The sequence below is a fragment of the Caretta caretta genome, chromosome 1 (assembly GCF_965140235.1).
Source record: "Caretta caretta isolate rCarCar2 chromosome 1, rCarCar1.hap1, whole genome shotgun sequence".
Lineage (NCBI taxonomy): Eukaryota > Metazoa > Chordata > Testudines > Cheloniidae > Caretta > Caretta caretta.
Genome location: NC_134206.1, coordinates 311588859 through 311601962, shown reverse-complemented (window position 1 = coordinate 311601962; position 13104 = coordinate 311588859). Strand labels below are relative to the sequence as shown.

The following is a 13104-nucleotide window of genomic DNA, read 5'->3' as shown; positions in this document are numbered from 1 at the left end:
GGGAGAAGACTACTTGAGATGTTTGTTCCGTTTCATTGCCACATACTATAGCCCTTTCCTTCCTGTTCAGTATCCTATGCTAATTAACAGATATTCATTTATTTTAGTATTTAGTAAACTAAAATACTTTGATCTTATTTTTTCCCCCTCCACGTTTTTGTTTGTTTTTATATGCATGAAAATAGAAATAGTTCTGTTGAGTTTTGTAACTTCTCTGCCAGTTTCTTTCATTTATGTGAAGCTCACGTGGTGCGTCAAGATATATCAGACAGTGAAAATGCAACATGCTTTTCATTATAGCAAAGCTCAACTCATCTGTGACTTCACTTCAGTCCTTTCCATGAGCTACTCAGTCATCCTGAATGAATTAAAATAAACACTTCAGAGGGGAGTTTAGTAAATAAATTAAAGGATAAATGTTTTGTTATTTTGACAATGTAATTAAGTTATCTTTATACATATCAAAATAACAGGTTTCAGAGTAGCAGCCATGTTAGTCTGTATCCGGAAAAAGAACAGGAGTACTTGTGGCACCTTCGAGACTAACAAATTTATTTGAGCATAAGCTTTCATGGGCTACAACCCACTTCATCGGATGTATGCAGTGGAAAATACAGTAGGATGATTTTATATACACTGAAAACATGAAACAACGGGTGTTACCATGCACACTATAACGAGAGTGATCAGTTAAGGTGAGCTATTACCAACAGGAGAGAAAAAAAACCTTTTGTAGTGATAATCAAGATGGGCCATTTCCAGCAGTTGACAAGAACGTGTGAGGAACAGTGAAAGGGAAAAATAAACATGGGGAAATAGTTTTACTTTGTGTAATGACCCATCCACTCCCAGTCTTTGTTCAAGCCTAATTTAATGGTGTCCAGTTTGCAAATTATTCCAATTCAGCAGTCTCTTGTTGGATTCTGTTTTTGAAGTTTTTTTGTTGTAATATTGCGACTTTTAGGTCTGTAATCGAGTGACCAGAGAGATTGAAGTGTCTCTGACTGGTTTTTGAATGTTATAATTCTTGACGTCTGATTTGTGTCCATTTATTCTTTTATGTAGAGACTGTCCGGTTTGGCCAGTGTACATGGCAGAGGGCATTGCTGGCACATGATGGCATATGTCACATTGGTTACCAAAAGAAACTACACCATCTGCTCAAGAAACTCCCTGAAAAAGCACAAGAGCAAATCCGCACAGACACACCCCTAGAACCCTGAGCAGGGGTATTCTGTCTGCTACCCATGATCCATAAACCTGGAAATCCTGGACACCCTATCATCTCAGGCATTGGCACCTTGACAGCAGGATTTTCTGACTATGTAGGCTCCCTCCTCAGGCTCTATGCTACCAGCACTCCTAGCTATCTTCGAGACACACTGACTTCCTGAGGAAACTACAATCCATCGGCGATCTTCCTGAAAACACCATCCTGGCCACTATGGATGTAGAAGCCCTCTACACCAACATTCCACACAAAGATGGACTACAAGCCCGATAATGTCATGGCTAACCTGGTGGCTGAACTTGTTACTTTGTCCTCACCCATAACTATTTCACATTTGGGGACAATGTATACCTTCAAATCAGCGGCACTGCTATGGGTACCGCATGGCCCCACAGTATGCCAACATTTTTATGGCTGACTTAAAACAACGCTTCCTCAGCTCTCATCCCCTAATGCCCCTACTCTACTTGTGCTACATTGATGACATCTTCATCATCTGGACCCATGGAAAAGAAGCTCTTAAGGAGTTCCACCATGATTTCAACAATTTCCATCCCACCATCAACCTCAGCCTGGACCAGTCCACACAAGAGATCCACTTCCTGGACACTACAGTGCTAATAAGTGATGGTCACATAAACACCACCCTATACCGGAAATCTACTGACCGCTATACTTACCTACATGCCTCCAGCTTTCATCCAGCTCACACCACACAATCCATTGTCTACAGCCAAGCTCTACGATACAACCACATTTGCTCCAACCCCTCAGACAGAGAAAAACACCTACAAGATCTCTATCAAGCGTTCTTACATCTACAGTACCCACCTGCTGAAGTGAAGAAACAGATTGACAGAGCCAGAAGAGTACCCAGAAGTCACCTACTACAGGACATGCCCAACAAAGAAAGTAACAGAACGCCACTAGCCATCACCTTCAGCCCCCAACTAAAACCTCTCCAACGCATCATCAAGGATCTACAACCTATTCTGAAGGACAACCCATCACTCTCACAGATCTTGGGAGACAGGCCAGTCCTTGCTTACAGAAAGCCCCCCAACCTGAAGCAAATACTCACCAGCAACCACACACCACACAACAAAAACACTAACCTAGGAACCTATCCTTGCAACAAAGCCCGTTGCCAAATGTGTCCACATATCTGTTCAGGGGACACCATCATAGGGCCTAATCACATCTGCCACACTATCAGAGGCTCGTTCACTTGCACATCTACCAATGTGATATATGCCATCATGTGCCAGCAATGCCCCTCTGCCATGTACATTGGCAAGACCGGACAGTCTGTACATAAAAGAATAAATGGACACAAATCAGATGTCAAGAATTATAACATTCAAAAACCAGTCAGAGAACACTTTTTAGTCTCTCTGGTCACTCAATTACAGAGCTAAAAGTCGCAATATTACAACAAAAAACTTCAAAAAAACTTCAAAAACAGACTCCAACGAGAGACTGCTGAATTGTAATTAATTTGTAAACTGGACAAACCATTAACTTAGGCTTGAATAAAGACTGGGAGTGGATGTGTCAGTAGACAAAGTAAAACTATTTTCCCATGCTTATTTTTCCCCCCTACTGTTCCTCACATGTTCTTGTCAGCTGCTGGAAATGGCCCATCTTGATTATCACTACAAAAGGTTTTTTTCCTCTCCTGCTGGTAATAGTTCACCTTAACTGATCGCTCTTGTTATAGTGTGCATGGTAACACCTGTTGTTTCATGTTCTCTGCGTATATAAAATCGTCCTACTGTATTTTCCACTGCATGCATCCGATGAAGTGGGCTGTAGCCCATGAAATCTTACGCTCAAATAAATTTGTTAGTCTATAAGGTGCCACAAGGTTTCAGAGTACTCCTGTTTTTATCAAAATAACAGTTACTGTTGTGTTTTATTTTTAACTGGTATGGTATGGAAAATATTGTATTGCTCCATATATCTGAAATGTGCTTGAGATCAGAAATAGTCAAATAAATGGGGATTGGGTGGTGTCACGTCATCTGGAGTGGCTGGGGAGCGTGAGTGTCAACCTCAGAGCAGGCTGTCTGTGAAAAAGCAGGGCAGACACCCCAAACTGGTTGTGTGCTCTATAATTAAATTTCTCCAACACAGCAACAAGTGTGAACTTTTAAAGCACTATGACAATCTTACCATGGAGTCACAGACCGTTCCCTTGGGCATTCCAGTCTATCTTGCCACCCAGGCAAGCTGGAATATGTGATAGATGGTCACTTTACACCAAAAATCACAATAATATTTAGGTAACTCACAGTCCCAAAGGACCAGTCACTTACCCAATATCAACTCTACTCAGATCTCAAACCAAAGACTATGCCTGTAGCCAATCCTGGCTAAAGATTTATTAACTAAGAAAAGAAATGGGAGTAATTTACAAGATTAAAACAGGAAACGCATGCATGCACACACATATACACGCGCGCACACACACACACACGAGTTACTGTCTTAGATTTACAAAAAGAAAAGGAGGACTTGTGGCACCTTAGAGACTAACCAATTTATTTGAGCATAAGCTTTCGTGAGCTACAGCTCACTTCATCGGATGCATTCAGTGGAAAATACAGTGAGGAGATTTATATACACACAGAACATGAAAAAAAATGGGTGTTATCATACACACTGTAAGGAGAGTGATCACTTAAGATGAGCTATTACCAGCAGAAAGAAAAGGAGTACTTGTGGCACCTTAGAGACTAACCAATTTATTTGAGCATAAGCTTTCGTGAGCTACAGCTCTCTTCATCGAATGAATAAAAGTGGAAAATGCAGTGAGGATGTTTTTATACACACAGACCATGAAAAAATGGGTGTTTATCACTTCAAAAGGTTTTCTTCCCCCACCCCTCTCTCCTGCTGGTAAGAGTGATCACTTCAGATAAGCTGTTACTAGCAGGAGAGTGGGGTGGGGGGAGAAAACCTTTTGAAGTGATAAACACCCATTTTTTCATGGTCTGTGTGTATAAAAACATCCTCACTTCATTTTCCACTTTTATGCATCAGATGAAGTGAGCTGTAGCTTACGAAAGCTTATGCTCAAATAAATTGGTTAGTCTCTAAGGTGCCACAAGTACTCCTTTTCTTTTTACGAATACAGACTAACACGGTTGCTACTCTGAAACCTATTACCAGCAGGGGGGGAGGGAAAGAAAACCTTTTGTAGTGATAATCAAGGTGGGTCATTTCCAGCAGTTAACAGGAACGTCTGAGGAACATTGCGGGGGGGGGGAATATATAAGTTTCTATAATAAGCAGTTCTAGGTGTCCGTTAGGGATGACACATGATAAGCAGCATGGGGATTTCTTGCTTACGTTTAGGAATCTTTGCCCCTGAGAGTCCAGGCAGCATAAAGAGACCAAGTTTCTCTTTGACAGGGATTTTTATCCCCTTCACCTCAGATTCCAAGCTGATGGGATGAGTTCATGCACAGGTTTCCCCTTCCTGGAGTGGGTGAGGAATGTAATCAACAAGGTCTCTGTCCTTTGGTACTACACAATGCCTCATTGACTTTCCGTGGGCCATCTTGAGTGCAAGATGTGCACTTTACCTTAATTAATGCTGCTTTTCCTGTTTGGTGAGTTACACAATTGCAGAGATTTACAGTGCAAACATGCAATATAACTTTATACCATGGGATACAGATATTGTAAGTAGGATTAATACATGCGGCATCCCACAAGCATTTCATAAAGTCTAAAAACATTCTTATAATGCTAATATCTGTTTTAACTAATTTTTATTTTAGTCAGACTGGAAAAGTTGCTTGTTTTGTTAACACCTATTTAACTTCATTACCTAGCATTTTGAATAAAGGAAGCCTTTTTTTAATTAAGATTCAACACCTTTTCCTCTACAATTAAAGTGTTAGAGATGTGTATTGTGAGTTCTGAGACTTCCTAGAAGTTCTCCAGCAAGAACAGGGAGGACCAAATATTATATTGTTTACTTTTCTATGTTTACAAAAAAATAAAGAAAGCAAATAACAAACTATTGTTGGGCTTTCTTTCTGTATCATAAAGACGCAAAAGAGGACACATGCTCAGTTTCTTTTAGTAATCATTTGCAAGGCTTCTTTAAATTTGTTTTCTGTGAATATTCCTCATGGAAACTTGACTGGGTTTGTTATGCTCATCCTGTTAGGGAGCAGAAGCAATACCATGTTAGTAACCCTGTGCTGAGGCAGGACCAAGTAAACCTAGACCATCCCTGACAAGTATTTGTCTAACCTGTTCTTAAAAACTTCCAAGGGTGGGGATTTCACAAGCTCTCTTTGAAGCCTATTCCAGAGCCTAACTACATAGTTAGAAAGTTTTTCCTAATGTCTAACCTAACTCTCCCTTGCTGCAGATTAAGCCCATTACTTGTTGTCCTGCCTTCATTGGACATGGAGAGCAACTGATCACTATCCTCTTCATAACAAAGTTCCACCAAGCCAATAACATGGTTAAGGCTTATCATTTTCATAGCAAATGTTACACAAAGGACTGATGTGGCCAGCATCACATCTGGCTGACTTTGACTTCCCTAACATGGTGGATCATGTTTCTTACAGACATGCAGCAGACAGACTAGCCTTCTCCACTGTCTCTCCTCTCCACAAGGCCCTGGAGTCTGACTTCCTTGGTCTGGTTCAAAAGTCTATTGAAACCACCCAGGTTCCAAGTGTGTCATCCTGAACTATCTCCTACTTCTCCTTCTAGCCTTTTCAACCTTTTCTTTCAGGATTCATCAGCATATCTTAATCTAGGGAGTCCATTTTTCCCTCCTCAGCTTGTTTTCCAGGTCGGAGAACCTCCCAGTCTCAGTTATCAAAAGTGGATGGCTTAAGAACATAATAAGAATGGCCATACTGGGTCAGACCAACAGTGGCCAGCGCCAGATGCTTCAGAGGGAGTAAACAGAAAGGGTACTTTATCGAGTGATCCACTTCTCACCCAGTAACATGGGCTTGTTCCATTATGTTTCAGTAATCCTGATCATAGCCTTGATAATTACAGCCTAGTGGGAGGCATTATCTTTGAGAAGATTTGGGCTTCATAAATCAACTACACCCCCACTTGGAGTTTGAAATATAATTGAGGGGAAAAAGAATGGAAACTTTATTGCTCTAAAATATCTGTAATAAATGTCAGCTATCACAATTTGTCACAACTTGACTTCTCCTGAAATGTATTATGAAAAAAACCATAGCCTATATACTGAAGATGCTAGACTATACTTTCATGAGATGGGGCAAGTGGGTAATACAGGGCTCCTTTGTCAAGTGCAGAAAATTATCTAATCCAGAATAGAAGCTTATTGCACAATGCAAATTTACAAATGTGACTTGATTTGAAATATAGGCGCTGTTGTTGCCACCACTACTTTTGTTGCTAGTGAGAGTTAGTGGTGTGTTAGACATTTGGAGATCACCCTGAAAATAATTGAGAGAAGTCTGGGTAAAAAAGTAAAGTAAGGATAGAAGAACAGAAGACATTTCTTTAAAAAGTAAAGAGGAAAGATCATTTAACACAATTGACTAATGTTCTATCTTTAACATTCTAAAACCTCCCACGTTTCAGTCAGAATATTACTTCAGTTATCCTCCTAAGACATTTTTTTCATTTAATTGTGTAATCTATAATTTCAAAAGCATTGGGAAGGGCTTTGCTTAAAAACACTCTGAGTTTTAACTTGTTACAATTTTATTGCTGTCACAAAGCAAAAATCTGTTGTATACCTTTGACTGTTAGACTTGTACAAAATATTTCTGGTTGTAATTGGCTTTCCTTCTTGTGGTTGCCCTTAAACCATTCAAATCTTAAAATCTTTAAAATGTTACTTAACATTAGAATGGTATTTCCTTTACCTGGCATAAACATGGTCATCAGACCATGCATCAAGAGTCCTTAGTGTTATACTCGGTGATGCAATTGACTGAATGAGTGTCATTGGGAGTGTCACTTAAGCTCTATGTGTTTCATCTATAAAACGGTACTCAAAATGCTTACCTGCATTTTTTTAAAGCACTTGAGATTTGTGAATGAAATCTGTTATTTAACTGCTAAGTGTTCCTGTTGTTTCTTATACATGGTATGGGTAGCAAAAAGCAATTGTAAACATTTTAAATGGCCATCATTTTCAGCCTCCTTACTAGAAACAGGTAATGGGGAATTTTCTGTGGTTCAACAGAGAGATGTCTGTTTTTGCCAGCAAAAAATGAATACAGTTAGATGACACATTTTTAAAATCTTTCTGTGTCCAGATATGAAGAGTTTTTAATAGTAAAATGACTACTGGACAATTGAATTTTGTGTCAGCTTGTCCGATATTAACAGTGAACATTAAAGGGATACAGTAAGTTGATTTAACTGGGAATTGGTCCTGCTTTGAGCAGGGGGTTGGACTAGATGACCTTCTGGGGTCCTTTCCAACCCTGATATTCTATGATTCTATGAATATACAAGTAGAGCAGAGAGACTGTGTAAGATGCATGCACATACTCACATTCTGAAATTAAGGTAGAATGAATTATTTGGCCTTGCCTCCTTTGAAAGATGCCCTTTAATCTCTCTTTCTCTGTAAGTACTCAAGAAGTTGCAATTTGGTTTAATCTGTTTGAGGTATTTGATGGAATTCAATTCACACTGTTTCTCGCTAAAGACAGCAATGTATTTAGGATAGATTTCCAAAGCCAAGTATTTGTAACGTGTAATCCTAGATAATCACTGAAGTTCAGATTTATATTTTAATTAACTATCTTTGGCTGAAAGCACATAGACAATTGATTAGTAAATTAAACTAAATTTATGGTATGACATAATTAATGACATTCTGAATTTTAAAAATATTTTCAAGGAAAGAAAATTTCCGAAGTTTGTAATGAAAGAAATGGAGAACATGTTTATAGAAGAGTTGCGGTCTTCAGTGAATTTGCTAATGGCAAATTTGGAAAGTCTTCCAGTGTCTAAAGGTGGCCCAGAATTTAAATTGCAGAAGTTAAAGCGATCACAGAATTCTGCTTTCTTGGACATAGGAGATGAAAATGAAATTCAGCTGTCAAAGTCAGATGTGGTGCTATCATTCACATTAGAGGTAAGTGAATATATCACGTAACATTTGTTGATTATTTAAATGATTCTAGAATATTATTTCTTACTACCTCCTTATGATTAGTCCTTCCCCACTTTTGTAGTTATATTTAGAATTTCATACTAATATGTTAAACAGCTAGACCATAATTTAATTTTCAATAATTAGGGTTTATGTGCAAACACATGTACATTTTCCCCTTTAAACTAAGAATAGGACTCAGGATCACTATGTTGTCAGGTGAGCTGTAGCCTAAAGGATGGCTTTGGTTAAGAAATAAGTAAACATTCGCTTTGGGGCTTAAATTAGCCCAAATGTAGAGGAGTATGAGAAACTGAAGTTGCTAGTGTGAAGAAAGTCAAAGATAACTTGGAGATAAGTTATGGGAAAGTACGAATCAGCAATGACATGATGTAGGGTTATGTTACCATTATGTTTGGTTATAACTGGTTTGAGCACAGTGTTCAATGGATGTTTTTTAAAATTGTATATGTTTTACTAAAATACCAGCTATATTGATAGTATGGGGGGACATTGGTGCAGATGTTAATTTAAGTAGTGTGAAAAGACAATAAGAAGGTGGAGGAAATATCATCATTATCGAGGCCAACTTAATGTTAATTAGGATTATAATGGAGCATAGAAGGTGTAGTTTTGCTAAATTGTGAGACAGTGCCTCTTAACATCCAAAGGGTGCCATTAGTGTTATAACTAGTGTTATATGGCTGTACTTCCTCTGTTATCAGTGGACTGATCCCCGCATTGATATACCATTTTGTCATTGAGTGTGAGTACAGTGGAACCTCAAAGATGCGAACACTAGAGTTACGGACTCACTGGTCAATCGGACACCATGTGGAACTGGAAGTAAGCAATCAGGCAGCAGCAGAGCCCCCCCCCCCCCCCCAAAAAAAAAAAAAAAAAAAGTGAATACTGTATTGTGCCTGTGCTGCATCTTAAAGGTAGGCACATTAGGGCTGCCTGTCACTTCCTCCACCGCCTACTCGCCACACATGGGGTGGGGAGCACAGCCACTCACAGGTAGGAGGTGAAGATGCTGACTTAGTTTCACAGGCACAGCTGTGAACCCCTGAGCCTGGAGAGCAGGAGCAGCACTGGGGTCTGCTCTGCTTTCCTAAGCCACGGGCACAGTTCCCTCCCCTCCACCCCTGGAGGGAAGGGGACAAGTTTGCATGCTCAGTAAGAGCCGGGAAAGAAACTTCCCAAGCTCCTGCTGGAACCTGGCCTGGAGTGTTTGATGCTGGAGCCCAAGCCCCTGCCTGCATGCTGTGCCCTGGAGGAGCAGCTCAGTTTTAAAGGGCCCCACTTCCTCACTTATCACCTTGCAGCCAGGGCTAGACCCAGCTGCCTGTTCCCGCCCCCAGTCGCCGGGCAGCCACTTACAGGTAGAAGATGAAGATGCTAAAGTTTGCAGGCACAGCTGTGAGCCCCCCCCTTCCAAGCAGTCTGCCCTGAGGAGCATCCCATAACGTCTTGTTCAGAGTTATGAACGTTTCAGAGTTATGAACAACCTCCGTCACTGAGGTTCTACTGTATTATAATAGCATTTGTGTAAGTAGTAACTGAATGCCTGTTCGTTTAACTAATCATTTTTAAAAATAAAGTTTGATTGCATCATTGAAAGTATTGCCTTGTGGTCCTCTACTAAATAAATTTTCTGGACCCAACCTAGAGGTGTGAGTCTGAAAAATAAGTTGGGTTATTTCACTCTTATCTTTAACAACGTAATATTAATTGGGAACATTTTAATGTAAAAGTTACAAAATGTTACACTCTCTCTCCTTGTGACTGGCAACCTTGAATAAATTTCATGCTAATTTGTTAAATACACAGGAATACTGTTGACTATAATTAGGAATGAAAGTGAAGGTTATCTGATCAACTCTGGAATTCTTTTTAATCTGTCAGTCCATTTTGGCTTTCACTTCCTATCCTCCATTGTTTCAGCTCACCTGCATAGCTTCTCCAGAGATTAAAGGTCTTATCGTGTGGGAAAGTATTATCATATTTATTTTAGTGTGATTTCCCTGGGGAAAACTAGGAAGAGGCAAATCAGAAGTCTGCTTTTGTTTTTTCTTTCTTTTTTCCTTAATTTAATTATTTTTGCCTTAACTCTGCAACTATTAATACATAGTCTATCATCTGCCATGGACTCAAAGCTGTAGAAGTTCACAAACAAAGTATCCATTTTACTCAGCAGTAATATAAATAAATGTACAATTTACATCTTCCATGCTCATTATTAATATCAGCAGGGAAGACAGTTTTTGAAATTAGCTGTTTTCTTGAGGAAAATCCAGGAATCTTTTTGAGAATACTCAGGAAGAACTGAAGGTCTTGATCCTGCAATCTGTTCCATATGGGCGCATTCTTGCACCCACATTGAGTCCAAAATACTGCAGTAGGCGAGCACGAGGACGTAAGATTTCAGGATCAGGGCTTATGGCTATTAATGCAAATCCTATACCAGGAAATACTAGCCTCTCCTTGTGACAGTAGTATGAGTAAAAAGAGGGACCAAAGTTTGTATTTGACATCTTTACATGTGCTGCATTTAGAGCGCATTCAGCTCATTTGAGAATAGGTACCTGGATAGACGAAAGTGCAACTTGGAATGTATTATTGTTTGAATTTTTTTAAGTAGCTTAAAATAAACTTAGAAGTATGCATATACTTCTTAAACAATTGTTCTTTTCTAAGCAATGTGTCTTTAAATAAAAAGCTTTCAGTGTTGTTATTGGGGGAGCTGGTAAGTGATCCTTATATTAAAGTTGCCTAATACTTCCCATTACAGCCCCTTCTTTTCAGTTGTTTATAATTTGGCTGCTTGGGCTAAAAATATTTCCCAAGTCATATATGTATGCCTGTAATCACAAACATTCCGAGCATCTTGGATTCATTGCTAATTGGCTATTTAAGTAAGTAGCTGGGATTTTATTTGCGTTATGTATACCCTTCATTTAGGAAGACTCACGCTTTTTCACAGAACATGAAATGTGTAAAATGTTCAAACATAGGTATTTCAAATTCAGTTCCTAAATGGTTTTCAGAGATGTGATGAAAATTGGAGTTGTAGGTGCTCAGCACCTTTGAAAATGTGATTTTTTTAGGTATTTGAAAACGTTAGCCTGTATTTTTAGGTAGGTTTAAATTTTGGGTCTGTGAACTGGGACAGACTGTGCTTCTTTAAGGAACTGCTCTTTATCAGAGCTGATTGAAAAACAGAACTTCTGCCCTGTGGGAAATTGCAGTTTGGATTTTATCTTAATTCAGGAAGCAAAGTCAAAATATCAAAACTTTTTGCAGAATAAGAAATTTGCATTTGGGAATGTTGAAATGATTCATTTTGACATTTTTGATTGAAGGTAAATGTTTTCCCTTCCCCTTTTGATGCTATCTCTCTCCCTGTGCATGAGCAACTGTGGTGCCCTGAGGGAGCTGAAGTTTCCTCTTTCCTCTCCGTTTGTTTCAGAATCAACAATTCCTGTGAAGCACTGCAGCTGCTCAACCACAGTGAGAGCCTGCAGTGCTTCCTGGGAGGTGAAGTCTGGCCAGGAGACTGGGACTGTATGGAGAATGAAAACAGGAGGGACATGGCACTACTATTCCCATGATGCATTGTAGTGGCTCAGGCAGAGGGAGAAATTCTGAAACTAAATATTTCTCATTTCAGGTCAGGTCTACTTTTACAACTGAAGCACATTTATATTCTTCATGGAAAATTTCAACAAATTTGATCTGTACCAGCAAAAAAAATTTTGGTTTTGATGAAACCCTGTTTTGGGGAAATATTTCCTTTGAAATTTTTTGACCATCCCTACCCTTTACCAATAATTCCATGTCTGTAATTGTTCCTATTTATTACTGTGGCTTCTAGAAGTCAACAGTTACAGTGCTTCCAAATCCTAAACTAAAATCTTCAACAGTTCTCTGCTGTACCTATTGCATATACTTGACATGGCTTGATGACATTAGTAACTTATGGTTAGAAGTGAACTTTTGAAGAAATGCGTCAATCTACACTGACTAAATGTTTTAAATGATATTGTCTTCTGTACTGTGTACCACCTAAACTGTCAATTCTGAAGTCAGTAGACTAGACTTCAGAGCACAGTGATTAGTGGACACTAGTAACAGTTTTCTCTCAATTTTTTAAAGACTTTAATATGCTAATTCAGAACTGTCACAATTAAGGAAAAATGCTATGACCATTTTCTTTGCCATTACTGAGCCATAAAGTAAAATGCAAATGCACACTGATCACATCGATACTGTACCTGAACTGATAGTAATAATTTATTTGAGATTGTTTAATGCAGGAGTTAACCTCTCAAGTTTCTTCCATTGGATTTATTTTTAATAAGATGCAAAATGATAGGAAGATTCTGATTGATCCATGCACAATGCAAAAACATGTCTAGCATTCTTGTAATGGCAGAATTTTTAAGAGCAATTTAAATCCTTAATTACTTGGAAAAGAACAAAAAGAGTAGGGCTTCCCCTCAACATGCAATATTCATATGTAAAAGGCTAACAATTTTTTTTTAAAGAATAATAGTCCTTCATTCCATGCATCAAAACAGCAGCAGTTCATCAGCTAGACAGGTACATGAGTGGTTGTGTTAGTGGTAAAGTACATAAAATGAACGAGCCATTATATAAAACAATACATACCTCCCTTGTTTTCACCAAACCCACTTAAGAGAGTGAATGCAAAGCCTGAAAATAGTGCCATAAG

General features: G+C 38.9%; 1 protein-coding gene across 15 annotated transcripts in view; it reads left to right on the top strand.

The window, feature by feature from the left end:
- CADPS2 (calcium dependent secretion activator 2) overlaps positions 1–13104 on the top strand; it is a 560752-nt gene that overhangs the window by 219332 nt on the left and 328316 nt on the right. For all 15 annotated transcript variants that reach the window (XM_048836201.2, XM_048836202.2, XM_048836197.2 and 12 more), the window contains one exon: positions 8112–8348. In XM_048836201.2, the coding sequence (XP_048692158.1) occupies positions 8112–8348 (237 nt within the window). The remainder of the gene's footprint in view (positions 1–8111; positions 8349–13104) is intronic.